Genomic DNA, 21,012 nt, shown 5'->3' with positions numbered 1-21,012 from the left:
GACAAAATCAGGGAAGGAGCCCAAATAACATTTTCTTCCAGCCTTACCAAATCTCCTAGCCAAAGAAAGCATGAAATAACAACAGCTCTCAAGAAAGGCTAAATTGTTTGCCTGTACCAACAGATGTTTCTGTAAGCCACTGATTTTTAGGTTGTCCCAGCTTAAATACAGTACAGAGTGAAAAGGGTCTAAAAGGGTAAAATGGATTTAGAAGAGTTTTCTCTACTTAAGAGAACTTTGTAAGCTGTTGGTGAAGCTGTAAACAAAGCTACACTAAAGTATATAATGTATTCTAGTTTAGGTTGTGTCATTTTGCTTGTTACTGGCTGCCTGGGTTAACAAAAGAAAATATTTTTCTTTCAGTAGCGTTCAGATCTTTTTGCTGGGTATTTTTTCTTATGTGTCTGCATTAAATAAGCCCATTTAACAAAACATGATCCTCTTATAAACATGGAATAATGACAGTATCCCACATATGGCTTTCATTAATTTTTGCATGTTCTGAAGTTGCCTTTTTTTCTCCTGAAGGCTGACTTGAGAAACAGAGATTAATGCTACATAATGGCCAAAAGGACTAGCTGAGCAGTCAGCAATTCTAACTTGGGATAGGAGGAGCTTCTTGTTAAGGTTATTTAACCTTTTCATGTTAGAAAGGGTATTTTTTCTGTACAGAACCGTGCTGTATAATCCGCCCTCATCCCATTTGTGATTACTGGTTTGCATTGATTGGACAGGCATCAGCTGATTATTTGCAAGCTTTCTTGCTTCTGAGTCCTGTAAACATTTTGGGTTTTAGCCTGCCAAGGATTGTGGGACATCTCTCCCTTTTCTTCCCAAGACAGCAAACCCAACCCCTTCCTTGCATTCAACAGGAGGAGTTTCAGGTGATCTTTTACCCTGGAGCAATCTTCCCTGTTATCTGCAGCTCCAAACCTTGACAGCTCCTGAGATAGCTGGGCAGTAGACATCCATATATGTGGAATGCTGTTGTTTGACATTTTTGGCCCCACTTATCACTGTCCATTGGGTTAGGTTTATGGATTAGATTTTGGGTTTTGGATCCATTATTCAACTCAGGAATTATACCTGCAACAACAAACACTGCTGCAAAGGCATCTTTGCAAAGCAGATAGAAGAGACGCAGGGTATGTTAGTTTATAACCCAAGAAATAAATATTATAGCATTTTTTTGTGAATGATGTCAGTAGTTGAGAAAATTCCACTCTAATGGCTATGATTCAACATACCTAGCTGTTAATTAAACTTATGTTTTATGTCCTGAAATGAGGTTACAGAGGAACACATGCAGGGTGTAGCAGTGCTTATGGCAGTGTCTGAACAGAGCAGAGAAAGCTTTCGTTCATGAGCCTGGTGAATCCTTGTCCTTGCGTACCCATCTTTAGACCAGTGAGGTAAAAGTGGTGCAAAAATTAGTAAAACAGGTTTATTTCACATGGTTAACATTCTTTCCTTGGCTCTCGTGCTGTTAATACATGTTTGTTTAATATTCTTTACAGAGGATTACCAGGGAAACAGATGAAACAGTGAGCAAATTAGTACTCCTGTGGTCCTAAAGCAGACCTCCCAGGCAGGAGTTGGAACCCAAATGCCTTCTCTCGACCTCTGTGTTGGATTTTGTTTCAAGTTTCCAAACACATGGGGAGAGGGTATGGAAATATTGGTTGGATGTAAGTGTAGGTTGGAGGGTGTGCTGGTGTGCCTGTTATTGCTGGGGAGAGAGGGTCCTGGCCATGGGCAGAGCATCTTGCTTACCAGTTGGGTTGGAGCTCCTCCTTCCCACAAAGCAAACGGAACCACTAGAAGGGCAAAACAAATCCCACAGTGTCCTCTAGCCCCTGCCTGCAACAGCAGCCAAGTGAAAAACTGACCTGGAAATATGGTGGGTGCCTTTATATCAAGCACTGCTTTCCCTTCCAGATTGTGGATTGTCAAGTTACAAGACGGAAGAAAAGAGAACTTTTTCCTTTTTGACAGAGTGCCCGGCCGGGACAGTACAGGGGTCGTGTGGGTTTCCTAGGGTGGCTGAATCCCAGCAACTTCAATTAAAAGGAAAAAAGAAAAAGGGAGGGAAGCTGAATCATTTTCTGGCACGATTTGTTCGTTTGAATGACCTTCACTACTTCTCAATTGGAGTACAGTGGAGGCATGAAAGAATGGTAAAACTTGAATAATTTCCTCAGCTAAAGATGTGTCACTTCTATATTGTCTGTTAATTTTACTCCCTGGTGCTGTACGTCACTCATTTTGGGCTTTATCCGCCAATTCATCTGTGCAATCTGCTATCCTGTCCCTGTTTTTAGCTCTCTTTTGCTAGAAGCATCCCCAGACCTATCCTTGACCGGATCTCATTAGGGTGAGGCTCAGGCAGTGCTGCCTGCCCCTGTGCCATGCCTGCAGCACTGGGTACTGAGCTGTTATGTGGGAAGACAGTGTTTTCTGCACTCTGCAAATGCAAGGCTGTCTGCTTTCCCACACAAAACTCATCCTAACCTTCCACTGCAAGGCTTTACTCCTTCTGGAATGTGTAATTATGATATAAAGGAGCATAGGGTTTTTTGTGTGTCAGTCCATATCAAAGGTTTATCCCAGTGATGTCAAAATATGCTTTTTTTTTTTTGTTATGCATGGTATACAATTGAAAAATTCCTTTTCAATTTGTCAGCTTTATAGGTAATGAAGCATCCCCATCTTTTGTGCATTTGAGACAAATTAACTCCCCTACAGAATGAGTTACTGGCCACTGCTTGCTTGGGTACCACGTGGATTGCACAGCCCTTGTAGTATTTAGGGGATGTTATGTACCAATTTCAAGTGACTCTGTAATACTTACAATAGTTTGAAAACCCCTGTAAATACAATTCCCTGCTTTAAATCTGTTTATTTACACCATTATCTTTCCAGATCCCAGAGGCTGGGATCACCAGAACCTGCATTGCTCCCAGAGCTACTGAAATGGTCAATAATCACATTCCACATGGGGATCAAATCCTGGTTTATCCCTGCCCCACATTCTCATTTGGAGAGAGTTTGGCAATGGTGAGCCACGTGCTGGGCTACTAGGATGGCAGCAAAGATAATTTCTCATTGTGAGAATATACAATTTGCACATTGGAAATGAAAAACATGAAGCGAAATTGAAGTTAACACCATCTGACATTGTCCAAGCTCCTACAGCACTTCAGCCAGCCAGCCACCTCTGTTTGCAGTTATTTTTGGTAAAGGCAGAACTGTATGTTGCAGACTGATGTAAGATCAACTGAGAGGTTGCTAATCTCGTGTGTGGGATGTGTTTTTCCTGTAACCATTTGGGAGCAATAAGATGGGCAGTTTGCTTCCTCTGAAAGGATGTTCAGGCATGCTCCATGGCAGACAAAAGCCTCGGCATTTTTCTGAAGGTTATTTGCACAATGGAAATTCCTGAGAAATGTACAGCAAGCCTCTGAGAAATGCTAGAAAAGTGAAGGTCAGGAAATGGCTGAAGGTCTCTCAAGGTGTTTTTGTGTTTTCTCAAACCATGCGCTCCGTGTATGCATGTGTCTGACAGCTTTCCAAGTCCTCCTCATTCCTTCTTCGTGGCTCTTCAACTGTTTATTAGGCAGCTATGTCTCTGAGCTGGAACACGGGCTGCAGCTGTACGAAGCTTTGTTTGGATGCAGGATTTGGCTCAGTTGCGTCTCCCAAAGTACAGGGTGGCTCTGCAAGGAGGTGTCCTTCTCCAGACCTTGGAGTGAAGATCTGAATGATTTAAACGGGCATATAGGAGAGCTGGGGATGCCTAGGCTGGAAACTCAGATTTGTTTTGGTGCTGCAGAAGATTTGCTCCATGGATTAAATTGGGCTACAGCAGCACAGTGCTTGTCATGGACAGGATCCATGTGACAGACTGTGGGGGACCATCCTCACCCCTCTCCCTGCCATCTCTTTTGGATTCATAGGGGAATCCAGCGTCACGGCCATCCTTTTGGGGCTGCCCACTTAAGAGGATGCTGCTCAGCTGGGCACAGGTGGGTCTTGCCACATCCATAGGGGTACACCCTAGCCCAAAATATGATGCAGGTGGACAGGCTGGGCTGGAAGGGGTGAATCTCAACCCTCTTCTGTGTCTTGCAATCCTCTTGCAAGAATGAGAAATGCTTTCTTTCACTTAATCTTTACTGAGGAGTGCAGCATGGGTGTCTGCTGGTGCTCAGCCCCTGCCTTTTCACCTCCAAACCATGTGCTGGAGCATTTGCCTGGTCTGTGCTCTGCAGTGCTGACCTGCCTCCCAGACACGCAGGATGTGCCTTCCCATCCAGATTGGACACACTCTTCTTAGAGGCTTTACAGTATTAGAGTGCAGATTTCCTTTGCCTTATTTAGTTTTGGGGAATAAAAAGGAGTCTATTTTGTCTCTCCTGGCAAGGCCAGAAATGTAGAATTTTTAAATCACTTTCCAAAAAACTGATTTCTTTGAAGAAAAGAGCAGTTTGAATTGTAATTATTCTCTTTTGCTGTCTGACAAATTTATTACCTCCTGCATCTAGTGCCCAATAGTGGGTTTTGACTTGCTTAAGAGAGGGAGAATTCTTTCATGTGCGGCTCCGTTAGTTCCTATCAGAGCCACGGTTTAAAATGTTAATGCTCCTCAGTATTTCTGCAGATTGCATCATTTTCAGTGTTTCATAACTATATGGCAAACGTAATTTGAAACAGATAACAATAGTGCTGTCTGTTTTAGAATAACCATGATTTCCTTGTCATTAAGAGATCTGTTAGCGGGGAGAGGAGGAGAAGTTTTATCTGGATGAGTTACAGATCATATGGTGCAACTGAGTGCTTGCTTTTTCTTTCTTTTTTTTTTTCCTTCCCTTGAAATTCACAACACTGGACTTTGGTTTGGATATGAAACGATTGGATAGTTTCAAACTCCTGTCTGCACCGAGCAGCTCAGTGCTTCCAGATGGTTTCAATAAGCATCCCAGAAGTGTCGCATCAGCAGCCGATGGCCTGGGCTGCGCGCGTCTCCTCTCCATTTTGAGTCACTTGAAGGAAGGGAGAGCAAAAGACAGAATTGTTTATTTGTTGGAGTTGTTTTCTTTTCATCCTTATCCTCTGATTGTCTTGTGCATTTTGTTTCTGAGCCTAAATGTGGCCTTATGTTCAAACGCGCACGTGGCATTCAGAGACTTGCTTTAAACAGATGGGCAGAAGGGGCTGGAAGCCTTTGTTGTGCTCTGGCTGGGCTGAGCCTGCATTCTGCATCTCCTCTGCATGCCTGTGTGTCTGCAGGGTTGTGTGCAGGGCAGGATTTCTACCCTGAAACAATGCAGCAAAAGCCCCACCTAACATGGGAAGGGAGTGATGGCCTCCCAAGTGGGAGTACGTCTGGCCCATTATCTGCTGTTTGTTTATATTATGATGTGGGGGTTTTGTGTGCTTTTTCTTTGCCTCCCCCCAGCAGTCCAAGATGGGTGGAAATTAAGATGAGATGAACTTCGGGTGCTTGCAGTCGTCACTGGCCTCCTGATCTTGGCTGTGAGTCAGGAACATAACCACAGAAAAAAACTCTCGGAACAAATTAGGGATTTGGAAGCTTAAAGTTGAGAAGAGAGGAGAGAGGCAGGGATTTTTCTTACAGGTTTATTTGTTTTCTGTTGATCATTTCACTTTGTGGCTGAAAGCATAGAGCATCCAAGTGGATCAGTTGGCATTAGCTTCCTGATCCTCGCTAGATCAAAGCATGGTACTTACGGAGCATGGCAGGTCTTCCTGAGTCACAGGCAGGGCGCAGACCTCGCCAGCCCTGTCAACCTGCCTGCAATGTGCACCTGAAGTTTCTGCTCCTGCTGTCCCATGGCAACATGCATTGGGTTACCTGTAGCTTTCAACCATACAAAGATGCTCCTAGCTTAGAAAAACTGTCCTCCTCTTCTTTCTGCTGTAAAGGTTGCACATCTCCCAGTTCATCTCTCCACCTCCTTTGGCCAGAGACATTTCTCATTTCTCCTTACCTTTGGGAAGGGTGAGTGAGCGTGTGCAGCCACAAACGACGTGGAGGTGGTGCAGCTACAGGGCTGACCTATCTCACATCTCCTGAAATATGCGCTGTGCGCTCAGTAGTAATGCTCAGTGGCAGTCTCCCAGTTGTCAGAGAGGCCCTGTGGTTAAAGGTGATGTGCATTAAAGTGAAGCACAGAGCTGTGAAGTTGTCCCTTGGGTGAATCTTGACCAGTGGAGGAGAAGCCTTACATGCCAGCAGCTATCAACAGAATGATGTGAAAACAAAAACTGCTGTATTGGTTAAAAAATATGGGTGCTACATAACAAAGAGTAGAGCATCATTAAGGCAGGGTGACTGCTGTAGATTCCTTTACCTGACCTGAATTCACACGCTTTGTTTATAGGTTCCTATCCTGTAAATTTAGATTTGAGGAAATCCCAGCCTTTTATGGTAGCGTTTGAGGGGCTGGAATGCTGTCACAGCCATTTCTGATTCCTCATCTTGATGGGCACGTGATTGCTGGGATTCATTACATGTAGAGAAAACCAGTGACTCCAGAAAGTCCCCAGAGCACTACCACATTCTGTGTGTGTCCTAATACTGAAAGCAGAAGCTTTGTTTGTTACTGGGAAGAACAGAGTCATTGGCTGAGCTCTCGTGTTGGGGATGTTGGAGCAGGGGAGACCTAAAAGGAGATCCTTCCAGTTGGCTGTGGGCTGGGGAGATGAAGCTTTGGGTTGTGAGGGTGAGCCTGCAGCCTCGTGAGAGCGGGGTGGGATGCCTTGCAGTGACTAGGTAAGAGCCACGTGCCGGGAAAGGGTGACACGCTGTGTCCCTGCGCTGCTTCAGCATGGAGGTCTTCCTCACATCTATGCCCAGTGCTGAGCCTGGTCACTGTACCGCCGAGCACTGAGGTAACGATGGCCCTCAGCTGGGATGTCATTATCATCCAGCATCATTTCCTGCTGGATCCAGAGGGCAATTAGGCTTTTGCATGATCTGACTGTACAGACTGGGGGTGTCACACCCAGCGTAGCCCAAAACAATGCCTAGCATTTCTGCAAACTCCCATTTTTCATTATTTTACCGAAGAGGTGTGTGTGTGAGTCAGTTCCTGTGTAACTCATGGGCAGGCTTCAGTTTGGATGGACAGAAGAGCAAATAGCACTACAAAGTGAGGAGCTCCAGCATGGTGGGATCTCTGGATTTAGGTCTCCTTTGGAAGAGTTTTCTTGCATTCATGTGCTGCAAACTCATTCTGACCTGCAGTGGAAGCATCCATCAGCTGTTGCTTAGGATGGCTTTTTGAGATCTGCAATTAAATGTTGGTTTGGTAGCACTGGTTCCAACATCCGCGTCTCCTGCTTTGCACCAGAAGTTTAACAATCCCTCTGTTTCCAGCTTTCTCTCCAAACCAAAGCAGCAAGTTTCCTCAATGCAAACTCCTGCGCTCGGATCCAATCCCCTTCTTTCCCTTTTTCTTCTCTTTTTCTCTCTCTCTCTCTCTCACTATATATTTTTTTTAAACCTCCCCCGTTCCCTTTTGAATCGGTGAATGAGAGAATGTCTAAAGTCAGGGAAGGATGGAAACATTTTCTCCTTGGTGAGGTCAGGGTGGGGTGGAAAGTGGAGGGGGCTGCGAGGGGGCAGTTTGAAAACAGGAAACCATGTGGCAGCATGCATGCAGGGCCCAGCTGATGTGAATGAGCTATTGAGAGGGGAGAGATTTGCTGCCTAGCCCAGCGTTAGAAAAACTGAGAAACCCTGTGTTTGCCTTTTTTTTTTTTTTTTTAAAGAAAAAAAGCTCTGCTTCTCAGTTAGAATAAATGAGATAAACTTGAATTGTTCTGTGCTCCGTACGCGTAAACCTTTTCCTCCCCTTTTTTTTTTTTTTTTTTTGGGGGGGGGGGTGCACTGATTACATCGTAAGTTTCCATCCCCATTTTGGGGAAGCGCTGCGCCTGAATTTGTCTGTCTGTCTGTCTGTCTGGCATCCACCTGGCCCCAGGGCAGAGGGAAACACAGCCGTCCTCCCTTTCCTCACCTCTCCCAAAATGCGTCCGTTCACTTCTCCATCTTTGTATCGAGCAAACAGGCTGAGAGCTTGAAGCAGGAGGTGCAAGGAGCTGCCGATGGAAAGCTGCTTCTTTTTCCTCCTCCACTCCCCTCTCTTTTTTTTTTTTCTTCTTTCTTCTTTTTTTCCTTTCTTTCTGAGGAGATGAATCATGCTCCCACAACTGTAAAGACATTTTCAAAGCTGAGAACGCTGGTGGTGCAGTACTAAAAAGGCAAGTAGGGCCGTCCCAGCTCAGGCCAGGAGGGAGTGGCTTTATTTCATTATTTTCTTTCCTTTCGCCCTGTGCTGTCATTAGAAATTTAAACTTAACGCAAAACCGAGCCCTCCTGCCTGCTCGGCTGAACGGCGGATGGACTCAAAAGGAAGAAAACACTTTTTTTTGTTGTTTCTTTCAAATCTTTGTGTGCTGAAAGAAAACTCACATTGCTGACAGTACTTACTTTGGATACAGTGATCGACTTTTTTTTTTTTTTTCTCCTTTTTCTTTTTTCCTTCTGAATCAGACGCGTCGTGGCTGAGCCTTCCTCTGCTTTTCTCCCTTGGAGCATCAGGGTTCCTATCGCATCTGTCTGGCTTTTGTTCTCTATCAGAATTTTTATTCTGATGCTTTTTGGATATCAGAGTTGTCTGGAAAACTTTTTATTATTCGTATTCATATAACAGGAAGGCTGATACCATTCTTAGCAGCTACAAAAGAAGTAATAATCATATGTATAAAGCTCTCTCGATATACCTTCTGTTTTCTATAAGTTCCTGTGTTTGTATAAGCAAATCTGTTCCAAGAAGACTTTATCAACCGGTCGCAGCTCTGGGATTTTCTTTTTCCTGTTGAGAGGCTCGGAGCGGCGGGGACTTCTCTGAGCACGCGTGCGTGTGGCCAGGAGCGCAGCAGGCACGCTGGGGTTCATGGTGGGCTCTGCTCCCTACACTGTGCCTCTGCTCGCGGCCCTCTGGACAAAATGTACGAACGGCACAAGAGGCGGTACAGCCTGTGCGACATCTCCAAGGTGGACAGGACTGTAGATGTGGTGTTGTTAAAGGTATGGTGGTTGTTTACGTTGCTTATCCTGCTCCTTCTCTCGGGTGCTGCAGGTTGGGGTTCAGGAGGAGCTTGTGCCCTTCAGCATGCAGACGGGTTGCAGTCGTGAGCGTGAAGTGGTTTGTTGTTATCTCAGAATTATCCATCGTAGCATGCAAACACGCTTCCAGAGAACCATTCTGGCCATCTTTCCCCCTGGTCTTTTCTCCCCATTAAACACTCCTGTTGTATTTTGCAAACCTCACAAGTCACAGGTGGTTTTTCTGTGCCTTTCAGTCAAGGATTTTCATTCCCAGTGTTCATTTTTGGAGTGAAATGTGGCCCCCACCCCTTTCCCCAAAGATACATCCTGCTGAAAAAGGCATGGTGGATCCTCCCTTGCCTCTGTTTTTTGTTTATATTTGAAAGGTGTCGTTCTTATTGTTTGGGTGTGAATTTTGTCAGAAGATTGGTCAGAGCAAGAGCCGGCAGCAGCTCTTGGCTACTTGTCCCAGCGTTCCTTCGCTAATCTAAAATTAGCAAGCGCTCCACCAAATGGCACAGTGGCAGTCTGGGAATGTCTTCTCCCTAACAGCTTTTTGGAGCTTCAGCAGTTTCCTGGCAAAGTGGATGGAAATCGGAAAGCAGCCAGAGAGACTGCAAAACACAGCTTGCCTCTGATATCTTAACTCCTGAACGAGCGTTTCTTTCTGCCTCTCTTCTTCTCTGTGTCCTTTTCTTAGCAGAGGCAGTGGCTTTCTGCACCACCATGGGGCTTCTTTTGCACAGGTTTTGCTGCGTGCCCGTTTTCAGGGCTGGTACAAAGACTGAAGAGATAAATATTTTTATCTTCAGCGATCCTGGCTCTAATTCACGTGCAGTAGAATGGACCTAGCACTTCTTAGGTTAATTAGCATCGTTTAGGTATGAAAGTTGTTTTTCTTTTTCACTTCAATTGAATGAATCATTTGGTGTTTTGTTTTTTTTTGTGTGTGACACCAAGCAGAAATAACTACAACTAGATTTCTGTACCAACTCGATCCTGTTGAGTAATGTTTGAACCTTTATCTTAATGTCTGAATCCTGTGGGATTCAATCTCTAGATAAACCTTATGAGTCATTGAGAGCTGTAGACATACTGTGCACACACTACTTGTGTCAAATCACTGCTTAATGAGACTGGGATAAGGGGTACCCCTGACAACTATGGTTGCAAATATAAAAAAGACAGTCTTTTTCTCCATGAAGAGTATCTGGATGCCTTGGTTGAAATGTAATTCACTATAATTATCTGACTTCAGTATTTCTGATGTCATTAGTTCCCTAAATTAGTTTTTGTTCAGCAAAGCTTAGATTTTATAACAAAGTATGGCTCTTGTTAGTTCCCACTAGTATTTTCCTAATTGAGTTTCAAAACTGTGGGTTATGATGTCTGTTCCTGCAAATGACTCAGTGTCCATACATGTGTGCATGTGTGCACGCATTGCTGCTCTGAACATCGGCTGTAAATAGTGCAAATGTTTAAAATAGAGGGTGCTAGTGACAGCTATGTTACAAGCAGCTTAATCTTGTTATTTAGTCATTCTTATGTTTTAGCTGGTTTCTATAGCATAACCAGTAGATTAAATTAAATTTTGATGATCCAGGGATCTAAGCCAGCATTAGACTGCGTCAGTGGCAGATCGTCTCTTGACGTTAATGGGAGCTGGATCAGACCCTTAACGAGAGAGCTATTTGGGATTTGGTTTTTTTTTTTTTTTGGTTGGTTTTGTTTTAAATTAAAATACTTATCTAGGTCACCATATTTCAGTGTGTAGGCTTTTCTTAAGTGTCAAACATTGAATAGCAAATAAATATCCTTACAGCAAAACCAAATAGAGTCTCCATTTACAGTGTTTGATTGGAATGAAATTGGGACAAGATACCTGCTAAGTGCCTGACACCTTTCAGTTTGGCCTACTGATCAGCTTGTGCAAGCTGTCTTTTCTTTGGGTGGTAGGTGAATATGTTCCTTTCTTCATTTGAAGATGAGGAACTCAGTAATAATGACATAGGAAAGAAAAACAGCTGATGGGGAAGGCAACTGGAACAAGCTGTGAACAAAGAATGTCTTTTGTCATTTTGGCTGCTATGTGTTTATAGATGGTATTTTTGTAGAACCACAGAATCATTTGAGTTGGAAGGGGCCCTTGAAGGCCAGCTGGTCCGACTCCCCTGCAATAAGCAGGGACACCTACATCTGATCAGGTGCTCAGGGCCCCATCCAGCCTGATACAGTTGCAAAAGAATTTTGGATCCTACCAACTATTTTGCAATGCATGTGCCTTCTTAAGGATTGCTATGTTGGGGCTAAAATTTTCCATGTTTAGATTGTGCCTGAAAAAGTGGTTTGTGAAGTTACAAAAAAAAACCTCAGCAATTTTGAGGGCTGATGCACACAGTTATTTTTTGCTTTAAGATATGTTCCTCTTCCTCCCCACACATGAGCACAAGAGGCAGTGGGTAAATCCATGTCTTAGCTTGCTGTTTCATCTTCACTGTAGCTCTTTTTGCTGCTCCAGCAATGCAAACATGATGTCCTTGGTTATTGACCACAGTGGTTTGCCACTGTACAGAAAGCCCTAGTTGATGCAGAAATGGCATAACAATTTGACATCATCTTTCCTTCTGAGATCGCATTGCAGCAGATGAAGAAGGTGTGTGTTGGGTGGGATATCTGCTTGCTGAATGGTTAATTGAGCCCAGTCAGCTCCAGGCAGGGTAAAGCAGTTTGCACTGCGTTATTCCTAGGCCCAAAATGGGAAGTCTCAATGGGCTCATGTGTGAGTTGGCAGCTGTATCCCATGTGGTGCCTGCCACCACAAATAGAGCTGTCTGGGGACAGAATACAGATACCACCAGAGCTGGCACCTTGCAAGTACACGCAGTTAGAGAAATGTCCAAGTCTGGATGACAAGACTGTTCTTTGCAGTTAGGGAATAAGAAATTGGCTTGTTTTGAGAATGGGAGACTGGGCAGTCACAACTGGAAGTGTGTTGTTTTTTTCATTTTTTTTCGTTGATCCTGTCTACATTAAAGCTCTGTAGATGAATGCTCAAGCTCTTACTGGTAAGCAGAATATCTTAAATAGGGAAAAAAGTTTTCAGTTAGCTGCCCTTTGGATAAACAGATCTCACTGAGCTGCACCGTCTTCTTTCCCGCTTTGGGGTCTGGGGCTGAGGGAAGCACTGTCCTTTGTCATTGAGCTTTGTGGCCCTAAAGCAAATCTAAACTTTGATCCTGAAAACAGTATCTACCCACAGTGATTTTGTTCCTGAAGGGTTCAGTAGTAAGAGGTGCATGTATTACGATGCAGAGAACTTGATTTGTTCATGCCTCGTGTAGAACCAGAACAGGGAGGATAGCTTAAATGAAATGGAAGGGTTTTCACGCAAACATTTATGTGCCTAAGGTTAATTGCTCCCATTTTCAGTCAGAACTTGTTATTTTTTATGTAAAGCCATTGTTCTTGTATTCAAAGCTTAATTAAAGGTTGTTATTAACAGGGCTCTAATTCTGCTACTGGCGGAAGATCCCCCAGTGCCAAGGGCGGAAAATGTTCTTGGGCAAGATGCTCACTTTCCCATTTGGGACATTGCCAGGAAGAAAAATGTACTCTAGGAATTCAGCATTGCTGTTATACCACAAAGTGCTAATTTATTCAGCCATTTAATATGTCCTGTGGTTGTAGGAGCCTCTTCCTTTAGTGTGGTTCTTTTCAGCGCTGTGTGCTTGTTGCTGTGAGCAAGGACCTCCATGAAAAATTGTTGTACCAGTACTGGCGTTCAATAGAGGTAGAAGATTTGATGTAGTGTATTGACTATACTAGATGATAAGTAGATAATGGGAAAGTGTTGTCACTTTGTCCTTTTTGAGATACATTGGAGGATGGTCTCTGTGTCCTTCATGCATACTGTAAAACCTTCTAGTAAGCTTAAGGCAAGAAAATACACAGGGAGGTACAATATCTATCTATCTAAAACTGTAAGTAAATTGATATGTCCCAATGCTATCTGGAAAGGTGATTATCAAAGCATTGCTTTGAATTTTTTGCTCTTGAGCTTTGTGCAGGTGCAATTTGTTTGTATCAGTGGCTGCTGAAGGAGGATGGTGGAAATCCTTTTAGGTGCCCCATCCCTCACACTGCTCTTCCAAGAGTTTTGCAGGATCTTAAAAGGTGTTTGTTTTTTTTTTTTTGGAAGGGGATGAATTAGCTTTAATTTATAGTTCAGGAATTAAAAGGCAACAACCAGATTATTCTGTTACCAACGAGGCTGTAAAGTTAGAAGTTTGTTAGAAGAAACATTGAAAAGAATATCCTACAGGAATTTTTTTGAGTTCCTAAAGAAAAGCTTAGATTTGCATTAAAACTTTTGAGACAGTTTTATCATTTCTGATTATGGCACAGATTAGTCATAATTGCAATTAAAGAAATAAGTTTAATTTTTGCTTTTCTAATTCTTCTATAGGTTATTCAAATCTTTCCTAATGTCCATTACTGCTCAGTATGGTGCACAAGTACTTAATGATACACCAAGCAAGCTCAAATTACTCTATTAAATATTTTCCTTTATGCTAGATTGGAAGCTGGAAAAAAAAGAAAAAGAAAAAGAAAAAGAAAAAAAAAAAAAGGAGAGAGAAATGGAAACTTATAAAATGAGGACGAAGTTAAAACAATGTGGAAAGAAGATGAATCTCTAGAGATTTGCTAGGAAACGAAAGCTAAAATCGTGTTCCTTCTGCTCAGGGATGTTTGGTGCTGATTTATACTGGTAACTGTGATGGTGACAAGTGCAAACTTTCAAAGCAGGAGAAGATTTCCTGAGAGGTCAGTGTGTTCCTGTTGTGAAATGGAAGCGCTGTCAGAAGAGTTTAGATGAAACCAGAGGGAGAAAGAAAAGGGCTTTGCTACGGTTATCACCCCATCTAAATCTTCTGAGTTACAGGAAGGCCTGGCAGGTTTGGGAAGCTCCAGTGCCTGCCTTGGAAGGGAAGCTCTCGTGCAGGGGCAGTCCCTTGTAGGAGGCTGTGAAGGCCATGACAGCTGGTCCCCAAAAGCCAGCGCAGCAGAAGTGAGGAGAGGCAACTTTGAAACGTCATCTGAGGAGGAGGAACAGATTCTGGTGGGCAGACTCTGAGAGGTCTGGAAAGGGTTAGAGAACTCCCCCGGACAGATGGGTGTGCGGGGGAAAGGAAGGAAGAGCCGAGGGAGATGCTGAATAGGAAGTAGAGGGAATAGAGGCTGGCGGCCACTAATAGCTCCCACATGATGGAGAACATCGCGGCCTGTTTGGCTCGCAGATTGTCTAGTGCTGTCCTTTTCTTATGCAGAGAGGCTTCTGTACTAAGTCACGTCGAGTTTCAAATTAAATGTCTGCAGGAAAATGTCTCTGAGATTCAGGAAATACAGGCGTGCGTGCCCAGAATGAGCAGCACGACTGTCTGCTGCCTGCAGCCCCAGCTGCTGTCCTGAAGCCCTCTTTGGACATTCGGTCTGCTAGCGTTTCACAGGCACACAGAAAATCCTCTGGGATTCACTTTTTGGTGCCTGGGGACATGCTCCCATGATTCATTCAGAGTCTGAGCTGCAGATAAACACAGTCAGGCTTCGGCATGGAAAAATAACTGGTTCTCTCCTGGCATGCTTTCAAATGCAGCATATTGAAGCTCTGTTCCCAGGGACTGTTTCTTATTGCCTTCTGCCATCTGATCAGCGCGTCCTCTCTGCTCGTACCGCGGCGATGTGGGATGCCCAGCAGCAATAGGCTATAATCAGTGTGGGCATAGCGGAAAGCAAGGGGTTTTTTTATTGTCTTCTGTGGCCGTCAGCCTGAGGTCCTGTTGTCAAGCTCCTCTTGTGGCTGAACAAGGGCTAAGGGAAATAGGGAGGAATCGTTTTGTTATGTATGAGATGCATGTGTCTGCAAAATTCCAAAGCAACCTCATTTCTGATTATCTCATGCTAATACATCCCCCTACCCTGGTGATCAGGTGCTTTTATGATGGCTTTTTGTCTGCAGCCCATGCTGTCTGCACCCTCAGTTCAGCTGCTGAAGAGGGAAAGCAGTACTCAGTGTTCTGCAATGTATGATGGGTTTTATGTTTTCAGTTTCTGTGGACCACCCAGTTTCCTGAGAGCTGCAGTAAACCTTCAAATCCTGTCTGGTCTCTTTTTGGCATAGGGAACGCTTATGTATAGTAGTGGTTTCCTTTGTTAGTGTTTTGGTGGTGATTACTATTATTCCTGAATTTGGGCTGCTGAGATAAATACTTCATAATGCTTTATTTTGTGCACAACCATGTACGTTTGAAAAAACACCTTAAACTTCAGTGTTACTTTCTCATTACTGCTTTTTCTAGAAAAAAAGAAAAAGCAGACATTTTCAATACTTGGCAAAGGATAGAGCTGGCTGGGTAATGGGAAAAATATTCAAATCTTTTTTGAAAAAATGCCAATGTCTATAATGCATTTTCAGGGAATGACTCAACTGGTTCTATTAAAGGAAAAAATATAACGTTAATTCAGCCTAATTTAATGTGTTCTACCGCAGTCAACTGGTTATAAACAGTCTTGAATCTTCTAATTCTTTGCTTGCTTTCTGATAATTATTGAATAGAGTGCTGCATTATCATTTTCCAGCAGTGCATGTTAATATAAACCAAGAGCAGTTTCCATTAATTTGATGGAGTAACATCGGTGTAAGAGTAAGAAGAATGAGACGCAGTGTCTTCAGGAAAGAGTAATGTGCAAACCATTCAGAAGGAGGCAGGATTTGATTTTATATCAAGATGGATCGTTCCTTCATTGTGTGGACTTGAGCAAATTTGCATTTGTCCTCCCGTGTATGTTCAGACTCAATGTCTAGATGTGCCTTTAATTATATGTACTCCAAAGTAGGCTGTGCTCTGGCTCAAGAGAAAAGAATATTAATCTGATGTTTATTGACTTTACAGCTCTTCTAAGACTGAAAAATATGTATAGACTCTGTGGTGAAGTTTAATTGCTGAGGTTAGATACCTCTGAGCCTTGTGAACAGGCTGGTTCTTCCACTGAAACAATCAGAAAGGTGACCCACTGTCTATGCAACATTTAAAGCTAAATGTCTTTGTTACTTTGGAAAATAAGGAATCCTTCTTTTAATTATTTGCTTTAAAAAAACCTTTTCTTGAGCTTCAGACTGCCTTTCCGCTGCCTCTTTCACTCTGCACCCTTTGTTAACGTGTCTGTGGCTATCTGCTGACGAAGGTGCTGTACTGAAGCCCATGTGTGTGTGCAACTGGTGAAATGGTGTGGGGCAGCAGACAAGAGAGAAGATGTGTATGCATGTGTGTGCAAATACATATGTTTGAGCAGTGGTGCAGGAAAGGACTTGAGATGTGTGTGCATAGGAGAGTCTGATGGGGATCTTATATTAATGTATATATGAGCATTCAAGGAGCAGAGGCAGGGAGCAATTAATGGGAAGAAAACCAGGCTGTGGAATACCTGGAAGCAAGGAGGGATGCCCAGGGCTCTGCACCTTGAGCCCTCACTCTGGTAGAGCATGAGGCCTTTGGCTCTCCTGGGAAGCTCATTTTTCTCCTCTCAGACCTTCCTGAGCATGAGCTGCTGGCTGGGAAGACCATGGCATCCTCTCTGCTGGAGGATTTTACAGGCGTGTTGTATGAAGGCCTCTCAGATTGTAGCCAAGCTTGACTTGGAGCAGCACAAAGGGACTAAGTGATCTGTCAAGGGCCCTTCCAACCGCATTTTGTCATCGCAGAAGTATGGAGGGGGACAAAACTTGATCAAGAAATATGTAGTGCAGAAAGCAGCTGACAGGTCTTGGGGGAGTGCTGGCTTTGCTGAGAGCTCAATGGAGGCCCTGGAGGGAGACTCTCCATTGCAGAGCAGTGGGTGCAGGACAGGCTGGGACAGCAAATCTGTGCTCATCAGCTCATGAGAAGAGGAGGAGGAAGGTGGGTTCTTAGAGCAGTGAGCCCCATCAGGAGTAGAAGGGTCCTGGAATAAGGGATGAGTCTGGTGAAGAGGCGCAGGATGACTAAGGAAATTTGGTGACAGGTTAGAGGCAAAAAAGCAAAAATTCTGTCTGTCAGAGAAGAGGGAAAGGAAAGCCAAAGAGAGGGTAGGAGAAACATTTGTCATGTGAAGTAAGACAAGTCATCCGTTTGAGCAACTATTTAGCTAGAACATGTGAGACCCTGTGTGTTGAAGCAAGTGAGGAGCAGCCAGGCAGGAGGGGAAACAACTTCTGGGTTTGATCTCAATGGGATTTGTGTTTGGAAAACGCGTTCATCTAGGAAGAGCAGCCAAACTGCTGAAGACGAGAGAATGAAGGGGTTTCCAGACCAGTTATAGACAAAAGCAGTGAGAAACATGTGTTGGGTGAGCCAAGGGCCATGGATAATCCAGCAGAGTTCAGGGTCGAGAAGTTGGACTAAAGAACCGAAGTGATGAAGAGTAAAACACAGGAAGAAGGCTGAGCATAGATCAGTCATCCCTACTGAAAGACTGGAAGTTACAGACAGGATGAGGAGCAGTGTGAAATGATAAGGCTGATGTTGAAATAAAGCATGTGATGTTTCAGTGTTAAATGGGATTTTCTAACACAGTCATCGATGCAGTTATTGCAAACATGTGAAGTCAGATGTACAAAGTGCTTCTGGTTCTTACCATGACTTGGACACTTCTGTAGCCCTCATTTCTACATTATCAGAGTTCCCTGCCATCTTTAGGGTAGTTACACTTGGAGCAGTACGGGTAGTAAGAAATTACTATTCTTTAGATAGTGAACTGAGAAAGTAGGGGAGTACCTTGCCTGCAGTCTCGCTACAAATGGAAGTGAGAACTGAAGCCAGGTCTCTTGAGTTCTCCACCAGTAGCTTAAACTCTGGCTCATCCTTTCTCCGAACTCCTGCCTTGAGCGGGAGCCACTTCTCCCTCATACTTTCCACAGAGAAACAGTTTTTGGCATATCGAAGTGCTTTGTTTAGCGATACTGAAGAAAATAATGGTAAATTACTTTTGCGATTATTATTATTATTATTATGGAATTAAGCCATAATATATATCCACTGGTCGATGCAGAATTAAGTTGCAGAAGAGGCTAATGGGGATGACAGCAAAAACAGCCTTTTTTTTTTTTTTTTTTTTTTTTTTTAATTTGCTGTTGCATTTTCTTTCAGATAAACCGTGAAAGCTGGTGCTCACTGGAGCCATGTCCTGACTCTTCGCTGCTGGAGCGCAAGCGGACAGGAGAGTCTCCAGGTAAGCTGTGGGTTCTTGACCAGCATGCATTCAGTAGAGCATCCCTCTTGTTCTTCTTGCTGCTTTCCTCAACTTTTCTTTTTTTTTTTTTTGTCATCCTAACCTCAATGGAAAAAAATATATAAGCTAAAGAAAATGTGTAACAAGTCTATAATGAGTCACTGTTAGTACAGAGTGAGCTGAGTGGTGCGTCGCCTTCTTAACTGTGCACTTGAAATGTTTCAGTATTTCAGTTTTCTATCAGATTTTAGACGTGCGATGGAGAAAACAGACGTGTTCTCTAGTCAAAATGGTAATATAATAAAAGGAAAAAAACCCAAAAATTCTCATAATCCATATTCAGATGAAGATTAGCGGCTTCATGGGTTTTTTTGCTTATTTATTTATTTTTTTCTTCAAAGTTCCCATGGTTTCCAGACTTCAGGAAACAGAAAGGCAGTTCAGAGCCATCGTTCCCACACCCTGCCCACAGTTCTGCATGCTGGCGGGTGCTCTGTCTCTTCCACAGGGACAGAAAATCTCATCTGGCAAGTTTCAAAGAGGGCTTCGTGTCCAAGATAGGAAAAAAAAGCGTTTCCTCTCATTGAATCATGCATGTTCAAAACAAATACAGTAATTTACCAGAGCTCTGAGTAGAGACTTTGCTTGGACTTTTCATTGAGTACTTGTTTTACTGGCAATACGTGTAGAAATCTCACCTGAGTCTCCTTCAATTCATCTGAGATGCTTGAAAGAAAAATGGGGATTGAATCACTATTGAATTGAAATTCAAACCTCATCTTTTCAGAGCATGGGCTAGGAAGTGACATTTTGGGTGACTGACCTGAAGGGCTTATTCTAGCTAGAAGTCCTAGCTCCCATTGAAGTGAAATAAGCCCTCCTCCTCTCCTCCTCTCCTCCTCTCCTCCTCTCCTCCTCTCCTCCTCTCTAAATAATAATAATAAAAAATGCTGTGACTTGCAGGTTAGGATAGTCATGATCAGTGAATAGCTATTTTGCTAGTGTTTTACAAGAGAGCCTGCAGTATTATCACACTGCTTCTTTGCTAATTATTTCCCTGCATCCCTTGAGTCTATGTGTGATGCTTTTATGCTTTGGACTTTTTGTGCTCCATTTGGCTGCAGAATTACATGTGCTCATTTGACTTGATGAATTTATAATCATGCAGACATATGGGTCAATATTATTTATATACTTGTTATCTGATACAATATTATGCTATAGAAATATATGTAGTATACAATCAGTTATATCTGCAGACATAAATTAATAATTACAGTAGTACATGTCTGTAACACATTGAGGCAAGTTTGAAGATGACAAGGGAAATGTGCTTTTGTCTGACTGCAGCAGCAGGAAGAGCTCAGGGTCTGCAAGTGCTGGCATTCCAGAAATAATGTAATGACTGCTCACATGTAATGTGAAAGTACACAACTTGAAAGGGAATTACAACTTTTTCACCTACTGAATAGTCCTGCAGTAATCAGTTGTAAGGAGACAGTCCTCAAATCTTGGAGGAAAACTTCAGGAATTGTAGCTTCTCGTTTTCTGCACATGCTTTGGAGCTGCATTGCAGCTACTTAGCTATCAGTGTGGAATAAGAGGGCTCAGCCCCACGTTGGAGGCTATGAGGCTTTGGAAAATGTACGTAAAGGAGTTATTTGGAAATTTTCATCCTAGAGCTTTTTACTGTGTAGCTTTTTTCTTCTGTATCATGTGGAGAAGTGTGTTGTCATCATGTCTGTGGAGTTGCATGCAGTAAGGATAAATGGATAAGTGCAGTAATGCAATAAATGAGGTGTGTGCAGTGTGATGGGGGCTGGTCCACATGCCCCAGTGCTGTGACAGCGCTGCCAGCAGGGCTCGGAGGGTCATGGGTGGGAGCAACTGAGAGACAGAGGTCAGCATTGTGCAATGTGTGCATGGTTCAAAACAGCAGGGCGAGCCCAACAAACTGAGAAAAGGAGGGGGGGGAACTCATATATCCTCCTGAAACAGCCAAGGTGAGGTAAGAGTCAGGACTTGGAGATGAACACCTCAGCGCAGATGAGGGGAGATGTGGGGTCCCCCCACCTCTCTCTGCTCCTCCTTGCCTTCCCAGCCCTCTTCCACCCCTCACTGTCACTCGCTGGCTCCTGCCGGGCCTCTCAGTGCTGCTGTGATTTATCGGCTGGGCGAGGTATCCGTTCGGTGGTGCATCTGGACCGGCCCTGCTCATTTTCCACTGGAACGTGGCTCGAGCTCCTTTGTTTTTCAGTCTGGGCTTGGACAAGCTCTGCCATCTGCCAGCTGGCCAGCGGGCCGCATCCTGGCCCTCTCTCTTACAGCCACTCCGTCTCAACTTTGCTTTTCCCTTCTTTATTTCTTTTTACTTTTTTTTTTTTTCCCCCCTTTCTCTCCCCTCTCCCTTATCCCCCTCGATTATGGAAAAGCAGTTCAGATTTTCCAGGTTTACTGAACAGGGAAAAGGCTGAGGGAACACTTGCTCCTTCTCCAACAAGTGCTTTTCCAGCTCTCCCTGGTGTGGAAACTCCTCAGAAGGGTGATGGGGTTTCCAGCCAGCTTCACCATCCCCATGGCCCCGGGGCAGCACCTTTGCCTCCATCCCT

The 21,012-nt window shown here is 43.8% G+C and overlaps 1 protein-coding gene across 9 annotated transcripts in view; it reads left to right on the top strand.

The window, feature by feature from the left end:
* Positions 1-21,012, top strand: part of AKAP13 (A-kinase anchoring protein 13) — a 192,297-nt gene that overhangs the window by 116,929 nt on the left and 54,356 nt on the right. For 7 of the 9 annotated variants that reach the window (XM_042875601.1, XM_042875600.1, XM_042875602.1 and 4 more), the window contains one exon: positions 18,322-18,403. In XM_042875601.1, coding sequence (XP_042731535.1) covers positions 18,322-18,403 — 82 coding nt within the window. Of the gene's footprint in view, positions 1-8,388; positions 9,119-18,321; positions 18,404-21,012 lie in introns of those variants that run through there. The other 2 variants (XM_042875605.1, XM_042875604.1) reach the window with 1 other exon arrangement.

This window comes from Lagopus leucura, unplaced genomic scaffold (genome assembly GCF_019238085.1).
Source record: "Lagopus leucura isolate 7727_CA_CO unplaced genomic scaffold, USGS_WTPT01 Super-Scaffold_100015, whole genome shotgun sequence".
Taxonomy (NCBI): domain Eukaryota; kingdom Metazoa; phylum Chordata; class Aves; order Galliformes; family Phasianidae; genus Lagopus; species Lagopus leucura.
The sequence above is the reverse complement of the archived record's forward strand: the minus strand, read 5'-3'. Positions and strand labels throughout refer to the sequence as shown.